Here is a 24,678-nt window from a genome sequence, read left to right as displayed (position 1 = left end):
CCCCTTCCTGGGGGTGACACGCCGCGCCCTGCCCGCACTCACCTCCCGGAGCTGCCCTCTTCCTCCAGGTGGATGATCCTGCCGGGCGGGTAGAGGGGCGGGTACTTGGTGGGGGACTCCAGTGGGGAGTCGCTGGAGAAGCTGTATGCTGGGGACCCGTGCGTCCGCAGACTCTGCTCCCCGAGAAGCGGCTGCATCAGGTCGCCCCCGTCCAACTCCGTGGGGAAGTTCTCCGGGCTCCCGCCGAACAGCTCATACCAGCAGCCGCGCAGCAGGATCCTGTACTGAAGGGAGAGCCGAGGGCAGCAGGCCCGTTACTGCGAGGCCTCCGCCGCCACGGAGACCTCCCGGACCCCGCGGGCCGTCTGTCAACACAAATCTCATGAGTGTGGAGGTCACTGGGCCTGAACTCAGGTGTCTCGTGTGCAATGAAGCCATCACGCTTGAAGCAACATTTAAAAACCAAATTGAGGCAGGAAGAAAATGACCTTATTTTTAAGCAATTCTGTAAAGCAGTTTTATTCTTTCCTTAAAGACCTTAGATACAAATTTTTTTTTTTTTAATTTGGAGGGAGTATTGCTGATAAGGATAAATTTTTTTTTTCTGACTAGCAACAGAAACAATGTCACAAAACAAGGTTTAAAAAAAGTGAAAATGATCTCTAATTTCATTACCTACATAACACCACATTTTGGTGTATTTTGTCAAACTATCTCATCACCTCCCCCTGCCTTAGATTATGTCCTAAGAATCATTTTTAATCCTGCCCCCGCCTCCTGCCCCCTCAACTCTTCACTACACCATGGCTATCTTTCTCTGCTGGTAAACAGAAATCCATGTCGTCATTTTTAATGACTGCAATTTATTCCACAGAACAGGATACCATCGCTGCTTAAACTCTGTATCTGGCAGCCTTACCTTCTAAACTTTGGGACCAGAGGCATCAAAACACTGCCAGTCACACAACGGGACTAAGAAACATGACAGAAAGCAGATCACTTAACTAGCAGGGACAGCTCTGCTGGGCCTCCTGACTGTGGCATTGTATGCGCTTGATTCAGCCATTTGCTTTCTTAGGTGACCTCCAGGGAACAGGGACAGAAGTCCAGCATGGCATCAAACGCCCTGGGCTACGAGGCTCTGAATTTACAAACATCCTCTCAACGCCCTGGACAGCCTTGTGGGGCGGCCCCAGCTCCCGCAGATCCGCTTACAGGGCTCCCCAAGTTACCTTGGGCTTATTGCAGTGAGCGATCACTCGCAAGATTCTCTTCTTCAAATCTTCCAAGTTGGTCACACTTAACCTGTTTAGCAAAAGAGGAGAGTGTGGCTCGGGCCTCAGTCTTGCGTACCAGCCCAAGCCCAGCGAGGCACTCGGCAGACTCACCTGGGGATCACGTCCTTGCCCAGGACGAGAGACACGATGAAGCTCTTAGAGTATTCATAAAGGGATTTGCTGAAATTTCAAAAAAAAAAAAATTTAGTGACGGTTTATGATCATATTGCCTGTGGAAGGCTTCCAGGGGAAATCAAGTCACTTTGCCAGATCAGGGAGAGGTCAGTTTTCATAGAATTCAACCCTGTTCTCTATTCTCTAAAGAAGAGAAATAGAAGAAACTCTAGTTAGAGCAACTCACTGGCCAGATTCTAATGAAGCCATGACATCTATCAAGAGATGACACTCTGCTAAAATTTCAAACCAGGCAGAGACAGCAGACCGACACACGCATGTGTGATCTCTGACCCAGCAAGACGCCTGGCAGGACAGAAAAGCCAGATGCAGGAGGCCACCTCTGCCGCTCCTGCTGCTTGTGATGGCAGAGGCTGGGAGCAGCCTAAGTGACCACCCACACAGAGCCGTGTCCAGCCTGCGGACTAGGCACGTCCACCAAATACTGAGTCCTTCGTGGCCGTGAGAGAGGGAGGGTTACCCGCCGCCATGGGGTGACCTCAGGACAAACACGAGACACAGGATGGCGGGTAGGGTGCCACCTCCTAAGGAGAGCGGAGGACTGCAGACACACACGTGTCCATGTATAGATACACGTGAAGATAATGAGGAGATAAGCCCAAAACGTAGCCAGCCTGCCCCGGGGGAGAGAAAGGACACTGTCCCTGAGGGAACAAGGATGGACGTGGATTTCTCTGTGTACCCTGCTTTGTGGAGCTTTCTTTAGAACCATGCCTGTTTTGTAGAATTATAAAACAAAATTAAACAAAAACAACAAAAGCAATCCCTAAAATCAAAAGCCAAATGAAATAAATGAAGGTATTTACAGATGCGGTGCCGTGTCTCAGATGTGCTTCAAAGTAACCCAGCCCTGGCGGCCTCGGGGGAGGGTGGGGCGTGTGACGGGAGAGGTGCTGACGCTGGTTGCATGGGCTCCTTACACTATTCTCCCTGCTTGCTTGACTTCTTAATTTTTGTATGAAAATTCCATAATAAAACAACAATCTTAACAGATTGTTATAAGGAGCTGAAGATAGAATTTGTGAACAAAAAACAGATCTGGAGAAAATATTTGGAAGTGGCTCAGGAAACATGTGCACAAGACGTGAATGAGGCACCAGAGCCGGGCACCAGGGTGGGAGGTGTGGTGCGCCCGACCAGAGTCAGAAGAGACCAGAGCAGAGGAAGACGTAAGAGGCCAGCGACAGGGACTTCAGAGCAGCGCAGCCCAGCCCATTTCAAGCAAGACGCATTGAAAAGGAGACCGTACACACTCCGAAACAGTAAAGCAAACCCCCAGCCAGGAGCCCTGGATGCCTCTTGCTGAGCAAAAGCCACCTGACACAAAAGACTGCACGCCGTATGACTGCACTGACATGATGTTCTAGAAGAGTCTGTGGCGACAGAAAGCAAACCAGTGTTGCCCGGGGGAGGGAGGAAGGGACGGAACGCAAAGGCGCGTGGGGGCGTTTCCACTGCCAGTCCTGTCAGCACCAAAAGGCAAAGACAGAAGGAAAGTAAACCCGTCATTCCCACAGGAAATCACCCCATATGTTTAAAAATCCAAAAGCATTTGCAGATGAATTTTTATGATTAATAGGAAAATTTAACAAGGTTGTTGGAAAGAAAATCGAAATTTTGTAGTTCTGTGGGATTTCTGTATGTCAGCAACAAAGAAATAGCAACATGTGCCCCCAGATAAATCTTAACAAAAGACGTACAAGACTTGATGGAGAAGATAAAACTTTGCTGAAAGACATTAAAGAAAACCTAAATATCTGGAGAGTGCTATTGTTTAGAGACTGGGAAGCTCAATAATGCAAAGAAGTCAGATCCCTCCTAATTGAACTTGACCATAAGGGCAGTTGAAATCCCAATCCCGAGCTTTTTGTTGGTTTGTTGATGGGACTTGCAAAACTGACTCTAAAACTTACATGGAGGTGCAGGGGGCCAAGAATAGCCAGGAGGCTCTTGAAAAAGTAAAAGGCACAGGATCCGCCTCACCAGATGTCAGCACTTGGTAGAGAACTGGGTGATTAACGCAGTGGCGTCAGAGCAGAGCCAGACGAAGCCAGGGGAGGACTGGGCGGGGACACTTAGTGGCAGGAGGGGGGCTGCGCTTCCGCAGAGCGGGGGAGGGCTGCCCACTAAGTGGCCTCAGCGCGTGCATGCGCTGTGCGATGGGAAAGTGAAATGAGTCCTACCCCTCACGCTAGACACAAGGAGACAAATTAAACATCAATCAGAGAGACCTAAATAAAGCTGAAAGGACAGACTAAAAAGCTTTTAGAAGATAGGAGACTAGCTCCACACCCTTAGGACACAGAAAAGATTTCTTAAATGAGAAACAAAGACCCAAAAATCACAAATCAGAAGAATGACAAATTAGTCAATGTTAAAATTAAGAACTGACAAGCTGAAGACTGGACTCAAAGTAAAAAGACACATTAAGGAGTGAGAGAGCACAGGTACAACACGTACTTGCAACCAACAAAGAACGGATGTACCGAATATACACACGAATCAATGAGAAAAAAACAGATGACCCAGCAGAAACACGAGCAAAAGGAACTTCACGAGAGTGGAAACAGTAACATACAAAGAGACTCAACGTCATTAGCCATCAAGGAAATGCAAAATTAAACAATGAAACGTTGCTATACACCCATCAGACTGGTAAAAATGTTTAAATCGGACACTGTTAAGTGTCCGTGAGAATGGGAGATGTGAACATGCGAGCACTGTGGTGAGGAGGCGGGCGGCCACGTGGTAAACAGACCCCGGCAAAGCATGCAGAGACTGAGGTGGGCAGGCACCGGGGTCCAGGACTTCCTGGCTGGAGCTGCACTGCGGCAGGTCCCCCACCGCACTGTTCCCAACAGCCCTATACTGGAAGCAACTCCTTGTCTATCTCCAGTAAGACAGATCAGTAATTTGTGATAGATACATGATGAAATAGAATGAGAATTTATACAACAACAATTTACAGGCTCCAAACATAATGTGGGACAAAAAAGAAGTCACAGAAAAAAAAAAGTACAATTCCATTTCTATAAGTTTCCAAATCATGCAAATCCACACCATATTATGTGGAGGTGTATACAGGCGGTAAAACTTTATAAAGAAACTTCACAAAGATCAGGACAGCGATTACCCGTGAACAGGAAAGGAGAGGATGCAGTGGAAATCTCGAAGGCACTAGCAGTGTTTTATTTCTTCACTTGGGTGGGTACGGAGGCCTGTGTCTATCTTTAAATCCGCTTTACTGATTTTACACACAGTAAAAATCACCCATTTTAAGTGTACAATTTGCTGAGTCTTGACAAAGGTATGTGATTGTTTAATAATCACCACAATCAAGATATGTAGAGCATTTCTATCACCCCTAGAGCTCCCTGTGTCCCTTCGCAACAGAAACCATCGACCAAATGAAAAGGCAACTTGCTGAATGGGAGAAGTATCTGCAAATCATGTTAATGGACGAGAAGGTAATACCAAAAATATATACAGAATTCATACAACTCAACAGCAAAAAGACAATCCGCTTAAAAAATGGGCAGAGAATCTAAACATAACATTTTTCCAAAGAAGACATACAGATGGCCAACAGGCACGTGACAAGCTGCTCAGTGTCACCAATGGTCAGGGAAATGCAAATCACATGCAAACCACCAGATGGCACCTCACACCTGTCAGAATGGCTATTATCTAAAAAACCACAAAATAAGTGCTGGCCAGGATCTGGAGAAAAGGGAACATTCATGCACTGCTGGCAGAGATGTCAACTGGCACAACCACTATGTGGAGATTAAAACAATATGGAGATCCCTTGAAAAGTTAAAAAATAGAGCTGGCATGTGACCCAGCATCTAACACCACTTCTGGTATTTACCCACGGAAGACGAAAACACTAACTTAGGTATCTGCACCATCACTTGTAACAGCTAAGACATGAGGACTGCCTAAGTGTTCGTTGATGGATGAGTGGATGAGGATGATGCAATGGAATATTATTCAGCCATGAAAACAATGAAACCTTGCTGTTTGTGGCAACATGGATGGACCTTGAAGGCATTATGCTAAGTGAAGTACATCAGAGAAAGACAAATACCATATGGTATCACTTACATGTGAAAACTAAACAAACAAACAAACCAAGCTCACAGCTACAGAGGACAGACTGGTGGCTGCCAGAGGTGGGGGTGCGAAGTGACTGAAATGGGTGAAAAGAGTCAAAAGGTACGAACTTCCAGTCATAAATGTCACGGGGATGTAAGGTACTGCTGCATGGTGACCACAGTCAGTAACACTGAACTGCATATTTGAAAGCTGTTAAAGAAAATCTTAAAAGTTCTTATCACAAGGAAAAAAAATTCTGTAACTGTTCATGGGGACAGATGTTAACTAGACATACTGTGATCATTTACAGCACATACAAATATTGAATCATGTTGTACACCTGAAACTAATATGTATGTCGATTATACCTGAATTTTAAAAAATGGACCTTAGCATTGTATCATTTAGGAAATCAAAGCTATGGTCAGACTGACCTAGGAAAGGCTGTTCTGTCTTTCTTCAACCAAATAGTGCTTCAAAGCAAACTTCTGAGAATGAGAAGTTACAACTAAATTGCAGATAAAAGATCAGTCTTGACCATGACTTGTAAGTTTATAAGTAGCATTTTGTTACAGGAAAGAAAACAAGGGAAAAAAAGGGGGAGGGCGGAGGTAGATAAACTCTGTGGTGGGAGCACAGGCTTGGCATGCACAAGGTCCTGGGTTCAGCCCCCAGTGCCTGCGTTAAGGGAAAGAACAAAAACAGAAACAAACCAAACCAAACCCAAACCCCAAGAAGTACCTCAGCAGCCCCCTGGGCGGGGAAAAGGCGTAACACCTGACTTGCGGGTATGAGTTTCTGAGCATGATGGCCAGCAGGGCCGCAGCGCCCGCCCCCAGGCTGTGCCCCACGATGACCAGCCGGTATTCCTAGGGGACAAAAAGCAGAACAGCAGAGGTTAACAAAAGCGAACAGCTAACAGCAGAGAAAACAAAAGAAGAATTAAAATCTCACAGGAGCAATGCTGAATGCCTGGCTCAAAATCCCGTGGTTGACGAGTCGTCCGTACACGTATCTGGCGGCTTGAGAGATGCCCTGCAAGTGCAGACAGAGGGGCGCTGGTGACCATCGGGCAGGGCGGGTGGCAGGGTCTCCTGTTCACTGCTGTACTCCCGGCACCTGGTGCAGAGCTGGGCGTGAAGCAGGTGCTTGAGAAATGCTTCCATGAATGAAAGGTGACAGCAGGGACATCTTTCTCTGTCGGTGGCTGTTTCCACGGCTTTTCCTGTAGCTACACAGTATTTTGCTGTAAGGACATCCCACAACTTACTTCAACCAAGTCTCTATGGTCAGTCAGATTTACCTTATAAATGACTGTCCCCACCGCCCCTTAACGGAGGCACGGCATGTGCTCTGCCGCTGGGCAGCAATACTAAATAACTGATTTTTAAAATGATGTTAAAACGTAAAGTTCTGAATCCGTGACGGTGACTAGGCAGTCAGTGTTCCTGCAAAAGGCAGAACTAAGACCATCAGAAGTAAGCTCCAGGGAGGGCAAGCTTGGGTTTAACTTCAAGAAATAAAAACTTCCTAACAAATAGAGCTGTCCCAGGAAACAAACTTCTTGAAAATTAAGCAGTTCCAATAGAGGAGAGATACCCTGTCAGTCAAAACAATCTTCAGAGCGCTTCCTAAACGACAGGCCAGGACGGGACGGGACGAGCCTGGCCACTGTCCCCGGCGGCCTCACCCCCAGCAAGATGAAGCAGGAGAAATTCCGCGGAAGATGGGAGGCTGTTCTGACCCTCTCCAGATCTCGCGCAGACTCACGACCCGACAATGCTACACTGCTGTGAGCAGAACGCGGACCTGGCCTCACACACGGGAAACCAAGAGGTCTGAAGGGTCACGTTCCGTGCAGTCTGACGGCACTTCCGGACAAACCACCAGATCTCCCTGCGCCCCCCCTCCACGTTCACACGTGATGCACTCAGCCTTCTCCAGCCCTAGTTCGGCACCACCGTGCCTGGCTCTGGGCAGCCAGAGGCACAGGGCACGGGCACTCGAGCACCGCTCCACCGGCTGGGGGTCTCCCTGGCACGTGCGCTACAGAGCAAACGCCTAGACCGTTTTCACTGCACAGCTTAGAGCCCCGATGCTCGGACTGGGGCTGAGAGCGGAGAACAGTTCCCGCCTCGGCCGGCCCGGGCCGCTGCCTTCCTGCCTGAGGGTGAGCTGTCACTGGAGGAGGCCTCAGCTGACAGCCAGCCGGGAGGTATGGCGGCGTGTGAAGGCGCAAAGCCTTGCAGGAACAGAGCAGAACCACACCAGGCCCACCGGACGCTGAGGGGACTTTGTGGCTGGCTAGCTGGCTATAAGCTTAACACTTTTTGTTTTCTCACACACACCCAGTAATAGTTAAAGCTGAGTTCTTCTGTGAACTGAGGCAGAAAAAGACAGCTAAGGGTTAAAGGGAAACCCCCGTTCCTAGGACGGGCAGGCTCCCACCCAGCAGCAGAACAAAAGCCCAGAGCCTCCACCCTGGCTCCTGACTGGAGGGTGTCCGCGCAATAGAAGTCCGGGCAGGACGCCGGGGTCACTGGCAGTTGCACTCTGCCTGTAACACGTATTTTTACAGAGGTAATACGTGTTTCGGTTAAAGTATACACGAGGTGTATAAACCAGCACAAGCCTGCTGCCCTCCACCCCCAACATCCTTCGCCCAGAAGCAGCCACTGAAACCTCCAGGAGGGACTCATTCCAGACCTGCCCTCAGAGGTTAAAACCCTCGGCTCCGCAGCCGGGCTAGTCGTCAGGGAGAAGCAGATCCACCCACCAGGATGGCTGCATTCAGCACACGCAAGGTGAGTGCTGAGGAGGGTGTGGGGAAAGGGGAACCCGCGTACTCTGCTGGGGGAAATGTAAAATGGTGCAACTGCTGAAACAGTTTGGTGGTTCCTCAAAAAGTTAAACAGAAAAATAACATAAGACCTGGCACTCCCACTCTGGATATATTCCCAAAAGAACTGAGAGCAGGGACTCAGTTATCTGTACACCCACGTTCACAGCAGTATTACTCACAACAGCCAAAACATGGACATAACGCAAATGTCCATCAATGGGCAAATGGAAAAACCAAAGGTGGTGTGTATACAACAGAACAGTATTCGGCCATAAACAGGAAGGAAGTTCTGACACACGCTACATGCAACATGGATGAAACTTGAGGCCACTATGCTAATGAAATAAGCCAGTTACGAAAGAACAAATGTTGTATAATTCTGTGTATATGAGGTACCTAGCAGAAGCAGACTGAGACAGTAAAATGGTGGTTGCCGGGGGCTGGGAGCAGAGGGTGGTTACTGCCTAATGGGGACAGAGTTGACGTCTGGGATGGTTGAACAAGTTTTGGGTAGAGACAGTGGTGATGGGCGCACAGCATTCCCAGTGTGTTAGATGCCACGAATGGTTCACTTAGAAATGGTTAAAATGATAAATACTACGTTACGTATGTTTAAACTGTTTAAAAAGAACAAGTGCTCGCTGCTTCAGGAGGACCTTGTGCACACAACCCCAGCCCAGTAACAGTGAAAGCAGAACCTGGGCCTGTGACATCCGCAGAGATAACTTGCAGACTGACAGGCGGCGAGGGCGCAGGTCTGCACCACGCTGCACTGAAGGCTCTGCCCACCATGAAAAAGGAGGACAAGGAAGAAAAGCGTTTACCCGGGGTTCAAATGCCGACTCTGACACTTATTCCAGTAACCGTGTGGCTGCTGGCAAGTCACTGATCATGCTGAACCTGCTTCTTTCTCTTAAAAAAACAAAAATAACCTCACAGTCACAGGGCTGTCTTAAGAATTTGTGCTCCAAGAATAAAAAGCATTTACTCTGGGCGCACATGGCAGACAGGAGCCGTGTGTCACACGCACCGCGTTAACCAGAGAGGCCCAGAGCTGAACACACTCTGACCCCTGAGTTTCTCCTTAACGGAACACTCCAGACCACACACCCCATGGCGCCTACCTTGTGTGCTGAACAGTCCTGCACCTCACACTCTAAGACGAGGGTCTCGCTCTCTGCTGACAGGTCCGTAAGGATGTCCTATAAAAAGTGCGTCGGAAGAGTCAGTGGGGCTGAGCTGAGTGCTGTAGAAGGCTGAGGGACAGCGGGGACAGGACAGTCTCCCGGGTCAGATGGTTGAGAACGGAACCCCGAGGGCCTGAACTTGGGAGACTCGGGAGAGAAACTCAGACGGCTAGGAGGCTCCTGTGGGACCCACGACATGATCAGCTCTGGGCTGGTCGTGAACACTGGGGGAGGGGACATGGGACCTGTCTAAGACACCCTCCGCCCTCCCTCCCTGCACACATCATCTGAGCAGCCACGAGGCACAAAGCCCTGCACTGGGGTTTTGAACAAAGCGTGGTTCCTGTCCTCAAGGGCCTGGTCGACGGCTGGCTGAAACCTGAGGGAGGGTAAGAGAAGCACCACATGGAGCGAAGGAGGGGCGAGCACTGCGGGGCAGGGAGGCCTCCCGGAGGAGGAGGCCCTGGAGCCAGAGCCCGAAGGAAAAGCTGGCTTTCAGGAAGCGGAGGGGAGAGGCAGGCATCCTCACCCAGGGAGCAGCAGGCCCACTGGTGGTCCCTGAGGAGGGGGAGGTCTGACCCACGTTCCAGACAGCGCACGCCGCGCACAGACTGGGAATGTGAGAGAGCAGAAAGCGGCCGGGGCAGAGAACTCTCACTGGCCCAGGAAGGAGAGGCCCGGGGCCAGGCCCGGGGCCAGGACTGGGGCCGCAGTGCTTGGAACAGAGGGAAGTCAGCCAGAGGTGGGGTGGCAAGAGCAGACCTGGGAGGAGGGGCGTCTGTTTTTCTGGTGCCTCAGGGCCAGGCCGACCCGGACGCTCCTGAAAGGGGGGTTGGGGGGGCGTCCACACGGTGGGGAGAGCCAAGAGGGCCAGGGGCTCAAGCTGTGGGGTCGTGTTCTTTTTTCTGGAGCAGCAGAGGTGAGAACCAGGAAATGAGAGGGAGGAACGGCCAAGAAGAGACCAAGATGCACAACACAGGAGAGAAGGTCGCTTGGCATGTCCGTGGGGCTGAGCACGAGGTGGCCGGGAGGGGACCGCTGGGGTGGGGACGGCTGGGTGGTGGCTCCCATGGCATCTGGAGAGGAGGGGCCCCAGGGGACGGGGACGGGGACAGGCGGTGAAAGCCGACGGGGGTGCTGGCCAGCAGGCATGCAGGGTGGCTGAGACCCAGCACGGGGACTTGGGGAGGGGCTCACAGCAGTGGGACTTCTGACCGCACTACTTGACCTATCACCCTTTCTGGCTTTGGGTGCCGAACATTCAAGGGGAGTGTTAGCCAGGTTGGAGGCCTGGCCAGGCAGGCACAGAGGGAGGCGAGCGGGCACCCCCCTGGGAGCCGGGGAGCCCTGTCTGCTGGCGTCTGCGTTGCCAACACTGCCCAGAAGGAAATGACTCATCTGCTTTTTCATGGGGACTATTTCACAATCCTAGATTCGCTTCCCTATATTCCACCCCCGGTGTTTCCCTCTATGTCGAGCTGCTGCTGACAAAGGTGGGCCCCTGCCAGGAAAGCAGGGTCTCCTCACCTCTGAGCTGCGGCCCCCGCCCCCGAGCCCCTCGAGCCCCTGGGCTGTGTGTTGGGCCCTGTACCTGGAGAGACATGGTTCCTCTCACGGCGACCACCACTGACTCCTTCCTGTGGTCCAGAGCCACCAGGAAGGGAAGCTCGTACACCTGGGGGAGAGAGGAGGGAGCACCCCTGATGCAGAGCTGGGCGGGCCCTGGACCCCAGTGCAGGCAGGGGCGCCCGGTCACCGCTGCACCCCCCCACCAAGCGTGAGACTATGTGACTCTGAATGAAATGTTCCATAAGACACATGTTCACGTGTATGAGAAAGCAGCTTTCCATCCCTGTGAATCACGCCTACTACACTACTGCACATGGATACAGCCTAACTTAACCGCCCTCGTTTTCATCTTTGTCCTTGCATCACCGGGGAGCCCACGGGTGAACCCAGCCCTGTGGTGACCAGGGCCTCCCTCTGGACAGGGACCGACAGGTGCTGTTCGCTGAAGGCCCTGTTCAGGTCGCTGCCGCCCTGTCACCCAGGGGTGGGGAGCCCTGGTCTGTCTCGGTGCGGGCCCTGCGTCGGCGGGAATGGTGCTGTTTGGAGCGAGGAGTTAAGACAAGACGGCCGACTTCATCTCCCTGCTTCCCACGGGACAGGAGCTTGCACGTGACGAGTCGAGGTCACGTGGGGCTCCCTGAAACAGCTCACAGGGCAGGGGCAGGCCTTCGGTGGAAATCAGCCTCTCTAAAACGCACCAGCTCTCTCTCTGCCGTTTCTACTCACTGAAAGGGCCACTTGGAGGCTCAGGGACTCCTGCACGTCACTGTGCACTGGATTCACCATGGGCATTAACACCCCAGACGCCCTGATCTCGGTGGGATGGCGGGTGACCTTTAACCTCCCCGCGCGGTGCTAAGACACAGGAGTTTGGGAGGCAGTGGGCTGAAGAGCAGACACCTGTGGCTCCCGGCAGTGTGGACACGGGGATCGCAGGGCTCCTGAGCGGGGCCCTGCCGCTGCAGACTCTGACTTAACTGACATGGGGCGTGGCCGGGCCTTTGGGTTTTAAGGCTCCCCAGGAGGTGCTATCAGGTGTGGGTCTGAGGGCCGCTGTGCTAGCGGGGTGGGCGGCTTCACTTCTGGTGCCTGCGAGGATCACGTGGGGATGGCGAGGCAGCCCAGGACGGGGCCCTGATGCCGGACAGATGGGCTCCTGCAGGTTCACCGACCTGCCCGGCAATTCTGACACCCCCAAGTGTGAGACCAACTGCTCTGCACTGAAGGATGCAGCTGAGACCCAGAGACGAGGGTTAGTTAACCCCAGACACCTGTGAGGGGTGAATGCCAAGTGCCACCCACTGTCCTTCAACGAAAGAAAATGGGCTCATGAGAAACACAGTACAGTGTCTCTGATGAAGGCTTTCCACCTTATGTTGAACCTGGGTGGGCCTCAAGGGGGTCTGTGAACCCCTGAAACAGTACACTAAATCTGGGGGTGAGTGTATCTCTATGTATGTGTCTATGCACCTTTTTCTGGGGGAATAATTTACAAGTTCCACTGGAATCTCAAAGGACTCCAGGAAGCAAAAGACGCTGGGAAGCACAGTTATACCCCACCTTGTCGTGAAAGCTGACATGAATGAAGTCCCGGTACTGGAGCCCTGTGGTGTGCAGGATGGAGCCAAAGTGACAGTTGAACTGATCACCTCCAACCAAGTCATATTCAGGTGCCCTGTTTCTGCAACTAAAAAGGGGGCAAAGGCGTTACTGTGCCAACCGGAGCCACAGACCGAAGAAGACCCACCCCACTGTCCCATTTCCTGGCAACGCGAGGACTCCCGGTGACAATTTTCAGGACTCAGTCTGGCTAACATGTAATGGCTTTTAAAAGATAAACATACTTCTGTGTATACTTCTCATGAGGTTCGACTTCTGGAGTCATGTTAATGCTTTCCACGTGCAAACAATAAACCAACAAAGATGGGAGACACTCTAAAACCACCAGCAGTAGGACAGACCGGCAACACGGGCCCCCTGATACGAGGCACTGAGAAGGACGCGGCCCTCCTCATGGGGCACTCCTGCCAAAAGTAGGCAATTTGAACCCAACCAGGAAGGAACCACCAGACAAATGCAAACTGAAGGCTGTCCTGCAGGATAGCTAGACTATCCTTTTCAAAATGTCAATATCAAGAAAGACAGAAAAATGACTAAGGAACTGTTCCAGACTGGAGGAGACCCAGGACACGTGACAACTAAACACCCACACACGCTCCTGGACTGGAAGAAAAGGTGCTACCCAGGATATTATGGGGACACATGGAAAGACTGGACTAGCTAGTGATTAATGATAAATGTCCTAAATTTTGTAGCTGCACTGTAAGTTATGTACAAGAAAGTCCTTGTTCTTATGAAACACAAGCTGATGTTACTGGAGATAAAGGGGCATGATGACTGTAACCGAATCCCCAATGGTCCAGGGGAAAAGATGTATACATAGATGACATGGCACATGTGACAAAAACGAGTCACACTGGTGACTCCGGATAAAGGATATACAGGGGTTCTGAGTACCGCTCATGCAGTTTTGAATAATTCAAAATAGGAAGTTTTTTTTTAAAAAAGGAAAACGTGATTATTTTTAGAAAATAAAGTATGGACACCAGAGCAAGCACCATCTGGAGGGAATAGGGAGGCCCAGACGGCGCCCACCTACCAGTCACCACCGACCCTGCACAGCCCCGTGAACGGGTTTCTGTAAACGTAGAGAGGCCAGCCGTAGGCAGCGGCAGCAAACTGCATGTAGTGATGGCAGTTTTCTAATTCTGCGTCCAGATCAGCTTCCTGCAAGGGAAGGAAAAAGCTCTCTGTTTAGGAGACCCGCCACGGGGAAGATCAACCCACTGTGACCTTAAACCTGAACTCAAACTCCTGATTCTTTCCTTTCTTTCTTCACTGAATAGACCTCTCAGAGGACCTCCATTATGAAAACTGGTCCTTAAATACAGACAGACCCCTCGTTCTAGAAACATGCAGAAGTTAGCAGCAAAAAACCCTCATGACTCTTCCAGCTCCCGGTGAAATCAGCCGGTGACTTCCTGCCGGACGCACGTGAGGACCAGCCGTCTTCCACGCCACAAACAGGCCACCGAGAACGCGGTGCTTAACGGGGTGTGGAGACAGACTACAGCCTGTGTGCGATTCTCTCTCAAAAGCACAAACATCTGTGGCAGGAAAGCTATCACCCAGCCAAGTCAAACTGTTCCCCCGGCTCAGAGAAGAAAGCAGCACACTCTGAGAAAACCAGGTCGCACCCCAGGGGGAATTTTCGATATGCAGACTCAACAGCCAATTTCCCAAAAGAGAATGCTTTGGAAAAAAAAAAGCAATGGCTGGTGTACTGGCCAGGAGCGGGCTCCCTCCACCTGACTCCAAGTGGTGAGGAGATGCCTCGCCCAACAGGTGACAAACCACAACTAACAAAGCCCAGATCAGACCCCAACCAACTGCTCTGCCACTGTTGCTATTGCCATTTCTGTTTTGTTTTAATTTACAAATAGGTGTAAATGTCAAAACCGTGCCCCCAGCAGAACCATGGGCTTACCTGGGAGGGCCCTGGGGGATGGCTGATCACCTGGTCAGGCCCCTGGTTGTTCCTGATATTGTCCTGTTGCTGATGGAGGAGGGCGAGGCCTGCAGCAATGTCGCTGGGCACCAGGTCTGTGTCCTGGAGGGGAACCATGGCCGTTTAGCACACAGCTCACAGGGAAGGCCCACAGGCCCCAAGCCCAGCTCTACAGAGGTCATGCACGCACGCACACACACACAGTTACATGTAAAGAGGTGTTTTTAAAAATATTTCCCTTTCAGGACTCATACACGTGAGCTTCGTGTTTCTTCCTATCCTGCCCTCAGACAAATCTGCTCGAGAATAGAACAACTTATTGGTCTCCATTCTCACATTTCACTTCACGTGACTCAGCTATTTTTAATCAGTTTCACCCCTTCTGTAAGCGGGGGAGCAAGTGGGTGCACTCGCCATCTCGGTGGTCAGGTCTGGTCTAGCCCAGGTTTACGCTCGCACTGCCCCAGACACCGAGGGGCTTTGCTGTAACGAGTCCACGGCAGAGGTTTCTTAGACTGGACTTCCACTCTCTGGCAGAGCAAGCCTCACAAAAGGACCTCAAATGAGGAAAGCGACAGAGTGGGTCTCCAGAGCCTGACTTGACCCTTGTCCTTCAGAAGGGACGTGGAGCAGGCAGGAATCCTCAACACTCCTGGCACATCTGGTCCACAAGAAAGGACCTGGCCACTAGAGCCATCGGTTCTGCCCACAACGCAGGTTAAGACATCCCCTAAGAATAGCCAGATTCTCTTCCTCCTCCTTCTAAAATCTTAAGACTAGGCTGAAGCACTCCTTTAACATAGTTTAGGGGGACCTGCTTCTCTAACCGCTACATGGAGGTGCTGCTGCCGCCTGGTGCTGGCTGCAGAGCCAGCCCTGGGCGGGGCAGGCCTGGACACCCCAGAGAGGCGAGAAAAAGACCAGCGGGCATGCAGGGTGTTAAGAGAACTCTCTCAAGCTTGGTCACAATACTGAACATAACAGCTGTTTATCAGAGAACACTGTAAGAAAGACCACATTAGATGTGAAAGAAAAACAAATGTTTCCAAATCACTGAAGAAAATGCTCTAGAAAGATGGTAGCTTTCTGCGTTGCAATAACCCTAAAAAGTGAAGAACTTATCATTTCTACCATGCCACGAAACAGTGAGAAATCAGGGTGTGGTTACTACTGTGGATGTGTGACACTGCCTGGACCTGGCACTGCCGAGTACCAGCTGGATGCGGGACGTATAAAAGAACAGCTGGCAAACCGGTCCCTCAATGTACAGGCTCCACCAGGCAGCTCCTTAAACACCAGTGTGAAACCCTGACAGTGTGACATGCAGACGTCAGCACAAGGACGCACTGGCCAGAGCCCCACGCTCGTGCTCCCTGAGGGACACAGGCACTCCACACACCCCAGGGAGCACCCCCGGCCCCGCCACACAGACACACGTACACACATACACACAAACGTACACACGTACACACACACACACACACACACACACACACACAGATCACGAGTTCTCAAGAGCTGTTTTATGTGAACGGGGGCGTTGGTTCCAAAGGCAGAGCAGAGGGCTCATCTTAACACAGGCAGCATTTACTCAAACAGGGGAGAGAGACCAAGGCGGACCCCGTTGGCTTACTGAAAAGTAGGCTGAGAAAAGCTCTGCCGTACTCGAAAAAGCAGCCCGAGTGTGGTCGTCGTTCCCCACGCAGCAGCACAGGACCTTGACTCTGGTCTCCCACACGCCCGTGGCTGCCGTCTTGAGGCCACTCAGTAGCTGGCTGGACTCGTGACTGTCCAGGTGGCCAGGACCAGCTGAGGGATACAGAGGCGTCTTGCCCCCCAGGGGGTCGAAGACGATGATGATGGTGACCACTGTGGAGGCGATGATGACCCAGCTGCGAGACAGGGGAAGGCGAGGCCGGTGACCGTGGGCCCCACAGCCCGAGCCAGAGGCCCCTCCTCTGGGTCAGTCCTGCATCTGTACAGCTGGGGCTCTGCTAACCGAGGAAGATGGGGACCCCCAGAACCCAGCTAACCAGAGCAACTTGTTTCTTCTAGAAAGTTCCTTAGAATCCCACAGCTAACCCGGGCCCTACAAAGATCAGAGCCCTGGCAGGAGAGACCACAAAAGAAAGACTAGGCGGCAGTAGAGCCGGCCGGGCACCAGGCCCCGCCCACGACCTGGGCCTGCCGCCAGCGCCCCAGGCTCCTCGAGGGGAAGCCACGAGAAGCCGAGAGAAGCCTGCCACGCCGCGGGACAGGGACACTCTGGCAGGTCTTTCACTCACATGTCTCAACACTGCTAGACCGCCCGCGACACGCACGGCGCCGGGGGTGGGAGCGCGCGCCCTGGAAGAGGGACCCGGGAGGGGCGCCGCGGCCCCTGCCGTGAGACTCAGGAAGGGCACCGGCGGCAGGAAGCTCTGTTTCCCTATTTCGGGCACAAGGGGATGTGACTGGCAAAGGCAAAAACCTTATTCTAGCGGATTATTCTCTGTAGCAATTCCAGACACTGTATTTCTTCTCATCCTACTTTTAATTTTGCCCTTGTTTTGGTCCTCAGGTTTTTTCCCTTATTCTCGTAAGAGAAGGGAGAGGGAGGGTCCATCTCAGTGGTAGAGCGCGTGCTTAGCATGCACAAGGTCCTGGGTTCAAGCCCCAGCACCTCCATTGAAAAAAAAGAGAGAGAGAGACACAGCAGGGAGCAAATGCAGAAAAATGAGAACCGGTGAGAAAGAAAACAGCATCAATAGACACAACAGAAGACGGGCTTCTCCTCACAGATACACAAGCCCCTCTCCATTTTTATGATTTACTCCAAAAGACCCAATTTCTAACTACTTTAGGAAGCTTGCACGGCACTGGGCCACCTGCAGTTACTCAGGAAGTATTAGTTCACCTCCACATCGAGTGCATGTTGACAAGAAACTGAAGGAGACAGAAGCCCTCACCTGACCACGACGGTGGCGATGATGCCTTTCACAACTGCCTGGTCGCACTGCACACCATCTGCGATCCAGGCGGCCCCCAGAGATGCCCACACCAGCTCCGGCAGGAAGAGCGCCAGGCGGACGTAAAGCAGCTTCGACATAGACTTCCGTGGTCCAGGATTACAAATGGTTCCTGCAGCGCAGAGAGTATTCAAACTGGTCAGCGGCCTCCACGGCGGGGGGGGGGGGGTCCTCCTTTCGACAGAAATGCAGCTGTCACAGCACATCTGCACCGTGTGACACCTGCCATCTGACTTCTACTTGTAATTGGGAATCAACTCCTACGTTTGACAGGAAACATGACAAAAAGCCTCAGATTCATTTCTTTGACAAGGGTTTTAAAAACACTCCTGGGTTCTAACTAGAGTAACCGTAAACTCATTGTCCACATTGGGACCCTCTTGAAAGCAAAAGGAAGTGCTATTCATAATTATGCTGGGACAATCAACATACAGCAGAGAGTCCCAGGCATCAGACACACAGTCACCCAGTTCTCACAGCCGGACAAACAGGCTCCGCCATGCATTCCAGACCCCACCCGGAGCGCCCGCTCCTCTTCAGTGCTCACAAAGATGGCGACACAGTCACCATCCGTTTTACAAACAAGGAAACTGAGGCTCAGAGAGCTCAGTAACTAATTTCTAAAATATCACCCAGGTCTGCAGGACTCAGGCCCCCATGGGCCTCACTTTTGGGAAATGAACAACTCTGACGTGGGAGACCACTTGAAGAAGCCTGCCATTTCGACGTGATGTTTAAAACTGTGTTTGTAAAACAAATCCAAGCATCCATAGAGGCCTGCCTGCTTTCCTTCTTGATGTAAAGCATCAACTCTCTCCCTTTGGGAAAAAGTTGATAAACACCAATTTAAGCAACATAAAAATGCCACACGATTAAAACAAAAACAATGAAAAAAATCTGAGAGCTAAAAAAATAACTTGGTAAGGAAACAGCTTTCAAATTCCAAAAATCACCTGCCGTTAGAATGAATTATTTAAAGTCACATTTTAAAACATGAGACGTTTTCCAGCCTCATTCTTGGCACAAAGACAAAACGCTCTAAGGTTACTGAAACGGCACTCTTCCTCCTTCTGTGAGACAAGGAGTCCAGGCGTGCCAAAAATCTGTAAAAGCCCCGTATCTTCAGCTTGGTATTGCCTAAGGACAGCCAGGCGCGGAGGGAAGCAGGGAGCAGCTACTCACAGCCCGCTGCCCCTGCCCGAGGCCAGGGCCCCGCTGCCCGAGGCCTGGACTCCACCGCAGTGCGATGGGAGAGAAACCTTATCGGTAAACACACAATAGGAGACGAACTTTCTCTCATGGGTGAACTAGTGCCTCTCCATGATTATGATTTACTCAAAAACGTCCCATTTCTAACTATCTTTGAGTGAATTTTAGACAAGAAACTGAAAAAGACCCCTGCTGGGACACTGCGGGAATGAAGCGACTATGGAAATAAGGAAGCGGGAAGGGAGTTCTCTGTTAAGGTTCCAAAAAGAAGTGAGGCACTGAAAAAGTCTCCTTTACACAGTTATGCCTGCCTAGAAAAACGTTTTTATTTTATTTAGAAATGTATTCTCTCCTTGAGGTGAAGACCTGGCTGCGGGGGCACATGGGCGGCGAAGTCGATGCTCCGTGATTACCCAGCCCCGGCGCACCCCGACCAGGGGTCCTCCGCGCGTGGCCCTGGGAAGGGGCCCCCCAGGCCCGTGTCAGGCAGAGCCGTTTACGCGAGCGCGTCAAGGGAAGGCCTACGTCACAGGGCCTGGGGACTCGACACCTCAAGCCACTGCAGCAGTCTTCCCCGGTGAGCTGAGCTCCAGACCCAAACTCAGAGGAGATGCAAGACGTCCCAGAATCCAAGCCAAACATGGCAAAGGGCAGACCTTGGACACCGAAGGTGTTCTGTCAAAACGCGCTAGTCTTGAGGGTGGATCCTCCCTAATTAAACCTCCCACACGGTACAAACAGCAGGATTTCCTCAGGGAGGTTCTCAAGTCAAAACTAGAAACCACCACAGCAACATCAAGGTTCCACAGTGATGACCAAGAAAGAGAGGCGAGCACACAAGCATCAGGTCTGGATAAAGACGTCTGAGTTCTCTTTGCTCCAGGCGCACCCTTGCAAAACTTGTGCTTCTTTCAGAGAGAGGTATCAGCCCAGCGCTCAATAAACAGCGTCTCAAATGACAGACTGATCACGGGGGTGACTTACAAAAGGGGCAATGGAAGTTACCCCTGTACCAGTAATAAAGTTTATCAATGCGTTAAGAGCTATTAAAAGACATACCTAAAGTTTACAATTTGTTTAAAAGAAAAAACAACTCTGATTTTGTGCAGGTAATGAATGTAAGGGGTAAAAAGGTCAAATAGTTCAAGCAGGTATAAAGTAAATGTTAAGCCTTCCTCCTGCTGCTGAACTCGTCTTTCAGACGCCTTCCCTCATAGTAAACTAGTCACTCATGTAGCCCCCAGAGAGTCTGGACGTAAACAGAACAGGTACGTATATCTCTTGAGAAAAAGGGAGGGAACTACATACAATGTTCTGAACCTCAGTATACTGGACATCACTCCATATCCATCCACAAAGCACTTCTCATTCTTTTTAACAGGTGCACAGCAGACCATCAGATGAATGAGTGACACTTAAACAGAGCTGGGGCCCTCTGACAGGCACCGAGTTTGTTCCCATCTTTTGCACCTCAAACAACACTGCCATGAACTTCAAGTATTCTGCGTACGTGCAAATATTAAGGGAAACAACTGATTGCTACACACACACACAACCAGTTGGGCCTCCAAGAGATTCAACCAATTTACATCCCCACCAACAGAATGAGCTGCCTGTTTTCTGCACAGCAGAAGGGAAGTTCTGGGGAAGGCCCTCATGGCTCCTCTAGGAAAAGATCCAGAAGCAGCAGTCCCACAACTGGACAGCCTCACCACCCCGAGGTATAACCTAGGGGAATTACCCCATTGTAACTGAGGCCGAACATTTCTTCTTTTTTTTTCCTTTTTTTTTTTTTTGTTGTTGGCGGGGAAGAGTAGGGAGGGAGGTAATTAGGTTTATCTATCTATTTATTTTAGAGGAAGTACTGGGGATCGAACCCAGAACATCATGTAAGCTAAGCATGCACTCCACAGCTTGAGCTATACCCTCCCCCCGAACATTTCTTCATATACGTAAAAATCTTTTACATTTATTTTACTGTTCACGATCTCTGCTCATTTTTCTACTGACTATTGGTTTGTTTCTTACTTACTGTAGAAGCCCTTCTATTTTAAGGAGACTGGCTGGCTCTGAGTCTCTTCTGATACAATATTTTTTCCCATGTCTTTTTTTTAAAACTTTCTTTACTGTATACTTCACTGAAATTTATGTAATATTTAAAATAAGGCATATGATGTTAATCATTTATAACAAGCTGGCAATTAAATTAACATTTTTTTTCATAAAATACTGTTTTCGGTTTAGCCGTGATGTCTTTAGCTACAAGTATCAGAAAATCTAACTCAAACCAGTTTAAAAACAAGAAGGACCTGTACTGACTCAAGGGACTGGAAATGCAGGGCCAGGAGGGGCACCAGGGCCCCTCTGCTTCTCACAGCCCTGCCCTCCATGTTCAGCTCCTTCCGGGCTGAGCCTCAGCAGGAACTCAGTCAGCGGTTCACGCCCAGCATCATCCAGAGGGAAGACAAGATGCTACTTCTGGGTCTTCCCTAGAGGAGCCAGGAAGGACTTCCTGAATTTCAATGGTCCAAATCAGGCCACATGTCCACTCCTGAACCAACCAGCGTCACACGAGGAACACTCCTGAGCTGGGCAGAGGCCCGGCTTCTCTACCACACTCGCTTGTATGTGCAGAGTGAGGACACATGTAGCTCCCCAACTGTGGGAACAAAGGAACGAGCCTTGGGCCGGAATGGTAAACAAGTTCTAAAAAGCGGCAGACTCAGAGGTGAGAAGGCTGGTTAGCCAATGACGGGTAAGATCCCCAGAGGGGGGCAACCTAAGACAGGCACAGCCTCCTGTGTCCAAGAAGAATGCTGTTAAGCAGCTGTTTCTCACACATTCCGCCCTGATAAGCTATAAGGCTTGCTGGTGCCAACACGAACATGATTTACCAAAACATAAAGGGTCTTCTGACCTTGAGCCAGACACTGCCTGTTAACCATTTCCCTTATCATTCTTCCTTGCTATATAAGACTATGTAACTTAATAAAGCTTTAGAGTAGCCATCAGCTCTCTCCGCATACGGTGTGTATGTGTCAAAATATTGCGACACCAACAGACACGTGCTGAATAAAACTGGTTCTGCCTGGAGGAGGCTGCTGGATGAACAACCCACCTGGAACACCCCGCACAACTGGGAGATGTTTGCCAGGGTGTGACGTGCGATGTGTGATGTCTCAGGCACTGGGCTGATGCCTGGGAGGAGGAGCCTGCTTGATTATGGCCATCCACACACCACTGGGGCTGACTGTGCCCTACTGACCCGCCACAGCAGTGTGACTGTCCCCTATTCACCCAGCACACGGGTGTGACTATGCCCTGATACCACCAAAAGTATCTGAAGAAAAACATTGAAGGGGAAAAAAAAAGCTTATATACTTAACTGCTTCAAATGCGAACCCACTATTATAGTTGCAAACCTGGCGTAATAAACAGAATGTGACGTGCACAGAAAGGGCAAATAAATCAGACGACGCTGTACCTGAAATGACAGCAACCTAAACATTTCATCTTTCAGGAATTCTGATTTCACTAAAAACTTCAGAGCTAAAGCCACGTGGTACATATTTCAGCCCCTTCCTCCCCTTCAGCATCAGGACCAATGACAGTCCAGACCTGGGGACCCGCACAGACCGCAGAACTGGGACCCTCTCTGACACAGACCCCAGGCATTCATGTTTTCGGAGGTAAACTGAAATACACAGCTCTATTTTCTACACGTTACTTTGCCACTAACATTTCTGTCTGTATTTCTCCCCACAAACTGCCATCTTTTAAGTTTCAGTCTATCGGTCTGGACTGTCAAGATCTTGACTCTGTCACCCAGTGTAGTGCTCCTCCCTCCCAGCTTCCTCGTCATCATCACCTACATGCTGGAAGCAGGCCTCCTCCATCCCGACTCAAGCAGTGATAAAGTGCTGAAACAGGTTGGATGGCAGCCGCCATGCAGCCCCACCTTTGACTGGATGAGTTTTTATTTACTAATGCATTTCTTTGTGAGCCACCAGAGTGCTCAGCTCATCCCACAAACCACACTAATGGACAGGGAAGGTCTCCAACATTTTCAGATATTCTCAGCTAAGTGACTGTCTGCAGAAAATGGTAGCATATAGAAAAAAATCATCATTAAGAAGAAATGTGAAAACGAATATATGTATATATATGCATGACTGGGATATTATGCTGTACACCAGAAACTGACATACTGTAAATGACAGTACTTCAATTAAAAAAATAATAAAAAAAGAAATGTAACCCTTACAACTCATTCATAAAAGGACAAATAACCCAATTTAAAATTCGGCAAAGGATCTGAATAGACATTTCTCTAAAAGTGACACACAAAAGGCCACTGAGCACATGAAAAGATGCTCAGTATCATTAAGTCATCATGGAAATGCAAATCAAAACCAGAAGAAGACACTTTCACATCCACTGGAATGGCTATGATCAAAAAGTCAGATAATAAGCGTCAGTGAGGACGTGGAGACACTGGAACCCTTACAAACTCCTGGTGGGACAGAAGAATGGTGCAGCTCCTTGGAAAACAGGTGAAGTCAAACCTCAAGTCACCATATGATCTAGCAGTTCCACTGTGAACTGGAGTGGAAAACGTGGGGCTATACAAAACCACGTATGTGAATGCTCACAGCAGCAGTACCTGTAACTGCCAAAAAGTGGAAACAACCCAGACGCCCACCAACTGACAGATAAGCAGAATGTGGTCTATCCACTCAGTGCAGTATTATTCAGCCATAAAAAGGAATGAAGTACTGATATGGACTATAACATGGGTGAACCTTGAAAACGTTATCCCACGTTTAAGAAGCCAGACCAAAAGGCCACCTCGTGGATGATTCCACCTGGCTGATGTCCAAGAGGCAAATCTAAAGACAGAAAGAAGAGCAGTGGACGCTGAGGGCTGAGGGAGGCGGGGAAAAATGAGAAGTAACTTGCTAACGAGGACAAGATTTCTGTCTGGGGTGGTGAAATGTTTCTAAAATCCATTGCGGGGAGGGTGGCGCAACTGTACAGAAAATCACTGAACTGTATGCTTTAAATGGGGAAACTGTATGCTGTGTGGATTATAGCTCAATAAAGCTGTTAACGAAGAACAGGCGTCAGACAGGAAGGACCACTTTCATGTCTACCTTTCATGCTGACACACACGATGGCTGAGACGGTGCAAATAATCACTGCCAGGAGAACCATGAGGACGATCAGGTAACTGCTGAGCAGGACTCCGCCAGCACAGTCCAGCTTCCCTCTGTGCAGGAGGTACAGGCTCAGAATGCCGATCCACCTGCCGAGAAACAGCGATGGTCAGGGATGGAAGCCAAGGAGCTGCTCTGTCAAACATGATGGAAAAAAATAAGCAGAGCTAATTTTTTTCGGGGGGGTATGGGAGGAGGTAATTAGGTTTATTTATTTATTTTTTAAGTGGAGGTACTGGGGATTGAACCCAGGACCTCGTGCATGCTAAGCACGCCCTCTACCACTGAACTATACCCTCCCCAGTTATTCTAAGTGAAGTAAGCCAGAAAGAGAAAGAAAAATCCCATATGATATCACTTATGTGTGGAATCTAAAAAAAAAGAAGACAAACAAACTTATTTATAAAACAGAAACAGACTCACAGACATAGAAAACAAACTTATGGTTACCAGAGGGAGGAAGAGGTTGGGAAGGGATACATTGGGAGTCTGCGATTTGCAGATATGAA

At 50.2% G+C, this 24,678-nt stretch overlaps 1 protein-coding gene across 3 annotated transcripts in view; it reads right to left on the bottom strand.

The window, feature by feature from the left end:
• DAGLB (diacylglycerol lipase beta) overlaps nucleotides 1–24,678 on the bottom strand; it is a 30,534-nt gene that overhangs the window by 3,925 nt on the left and 1,931 nt on the right. For 2 of the 3 annotated variants that reach the window (XM_010965787.3, XM_045503874.2), the window contains exons 2-14: nucleotides 24,107–24,258; nucleotides 17,685–17,856; nucleotides 16,370–16,628; nucleotides 14,716–14,838; nucleotides 13,828–13,955; nucleotides 12,729–12,855; nucleotides 11,191–11,274; nucleotides 9,537–9,614; nucleotides 6,525–6,605; nucleotides 6,312–6,439; nucleotides 1,389–1,457; nucleotides 1,233–1,305; nucleotides 43–284 (exon numbers count right to left, since the gene is read on the bottom strand). In XM_010965787.3, coding sequence (XP_010964089.2) covers nucleotides 43–284; nucleotides 1,233–1,305; nucleotides 1,389–1,457; nucleotides 6,312–6,439; nucleotides 6,525–6,605; nucleotides 9,537–9,614; nucleotides 11,191–11,274; nucleotides 12,729–12,855; nucleotides 13,828–13,955; nucleotides 14,716–14,838; nucleotides 16,370–16,628; nucleotides 17,685–17,856; nucleotides 24,107–24,258 — 1,716 coding nt within the window. Of the gene's footprint in view, nucleotides 1–42; nucleotides 285–1,232; nucleotides 1,306–1,388; nucleotides 1,458–6,311; nucleotides 6,440–6,524; nucleotides 6,606–9,536; nucleotides 9,615–11,190; nucleotides 11,275–12,728; nucleotides 12,856–13,827; nucleotides 13,956–14,715; nucleotides 14,839–16,369; nucleotides 16,629–17,684; nucleotides 17,857–24,106; nucleotides 24,259–24,678 lie in introns of those variants that run through there. The other variant, XM_045503885.2, reaches the window with a different exon arrangement.

The sequence above is a fragment of the Camelus bactrianus genome, chromosome 18 (assembly GCF_048773025.1).
Source record: "Camelus bactrianus isolate YW-2024 breed Bactrian camel chromosome 18, ASM4877302v1, whole genome shotgun sequence".
Classification (NCBI taxonomy): domain Eukaryota; kingdom Metazoa; phylum Chordata; class Mammalia; order Artiodactyla; family Camelidae; genus Camelus; species Camelus bactrianus.
The sequence above is the reverse complement of the archived record's forward strand: the minus strand, read 5'-3'. Positions and strand labels throughout refer to the sequence as shown.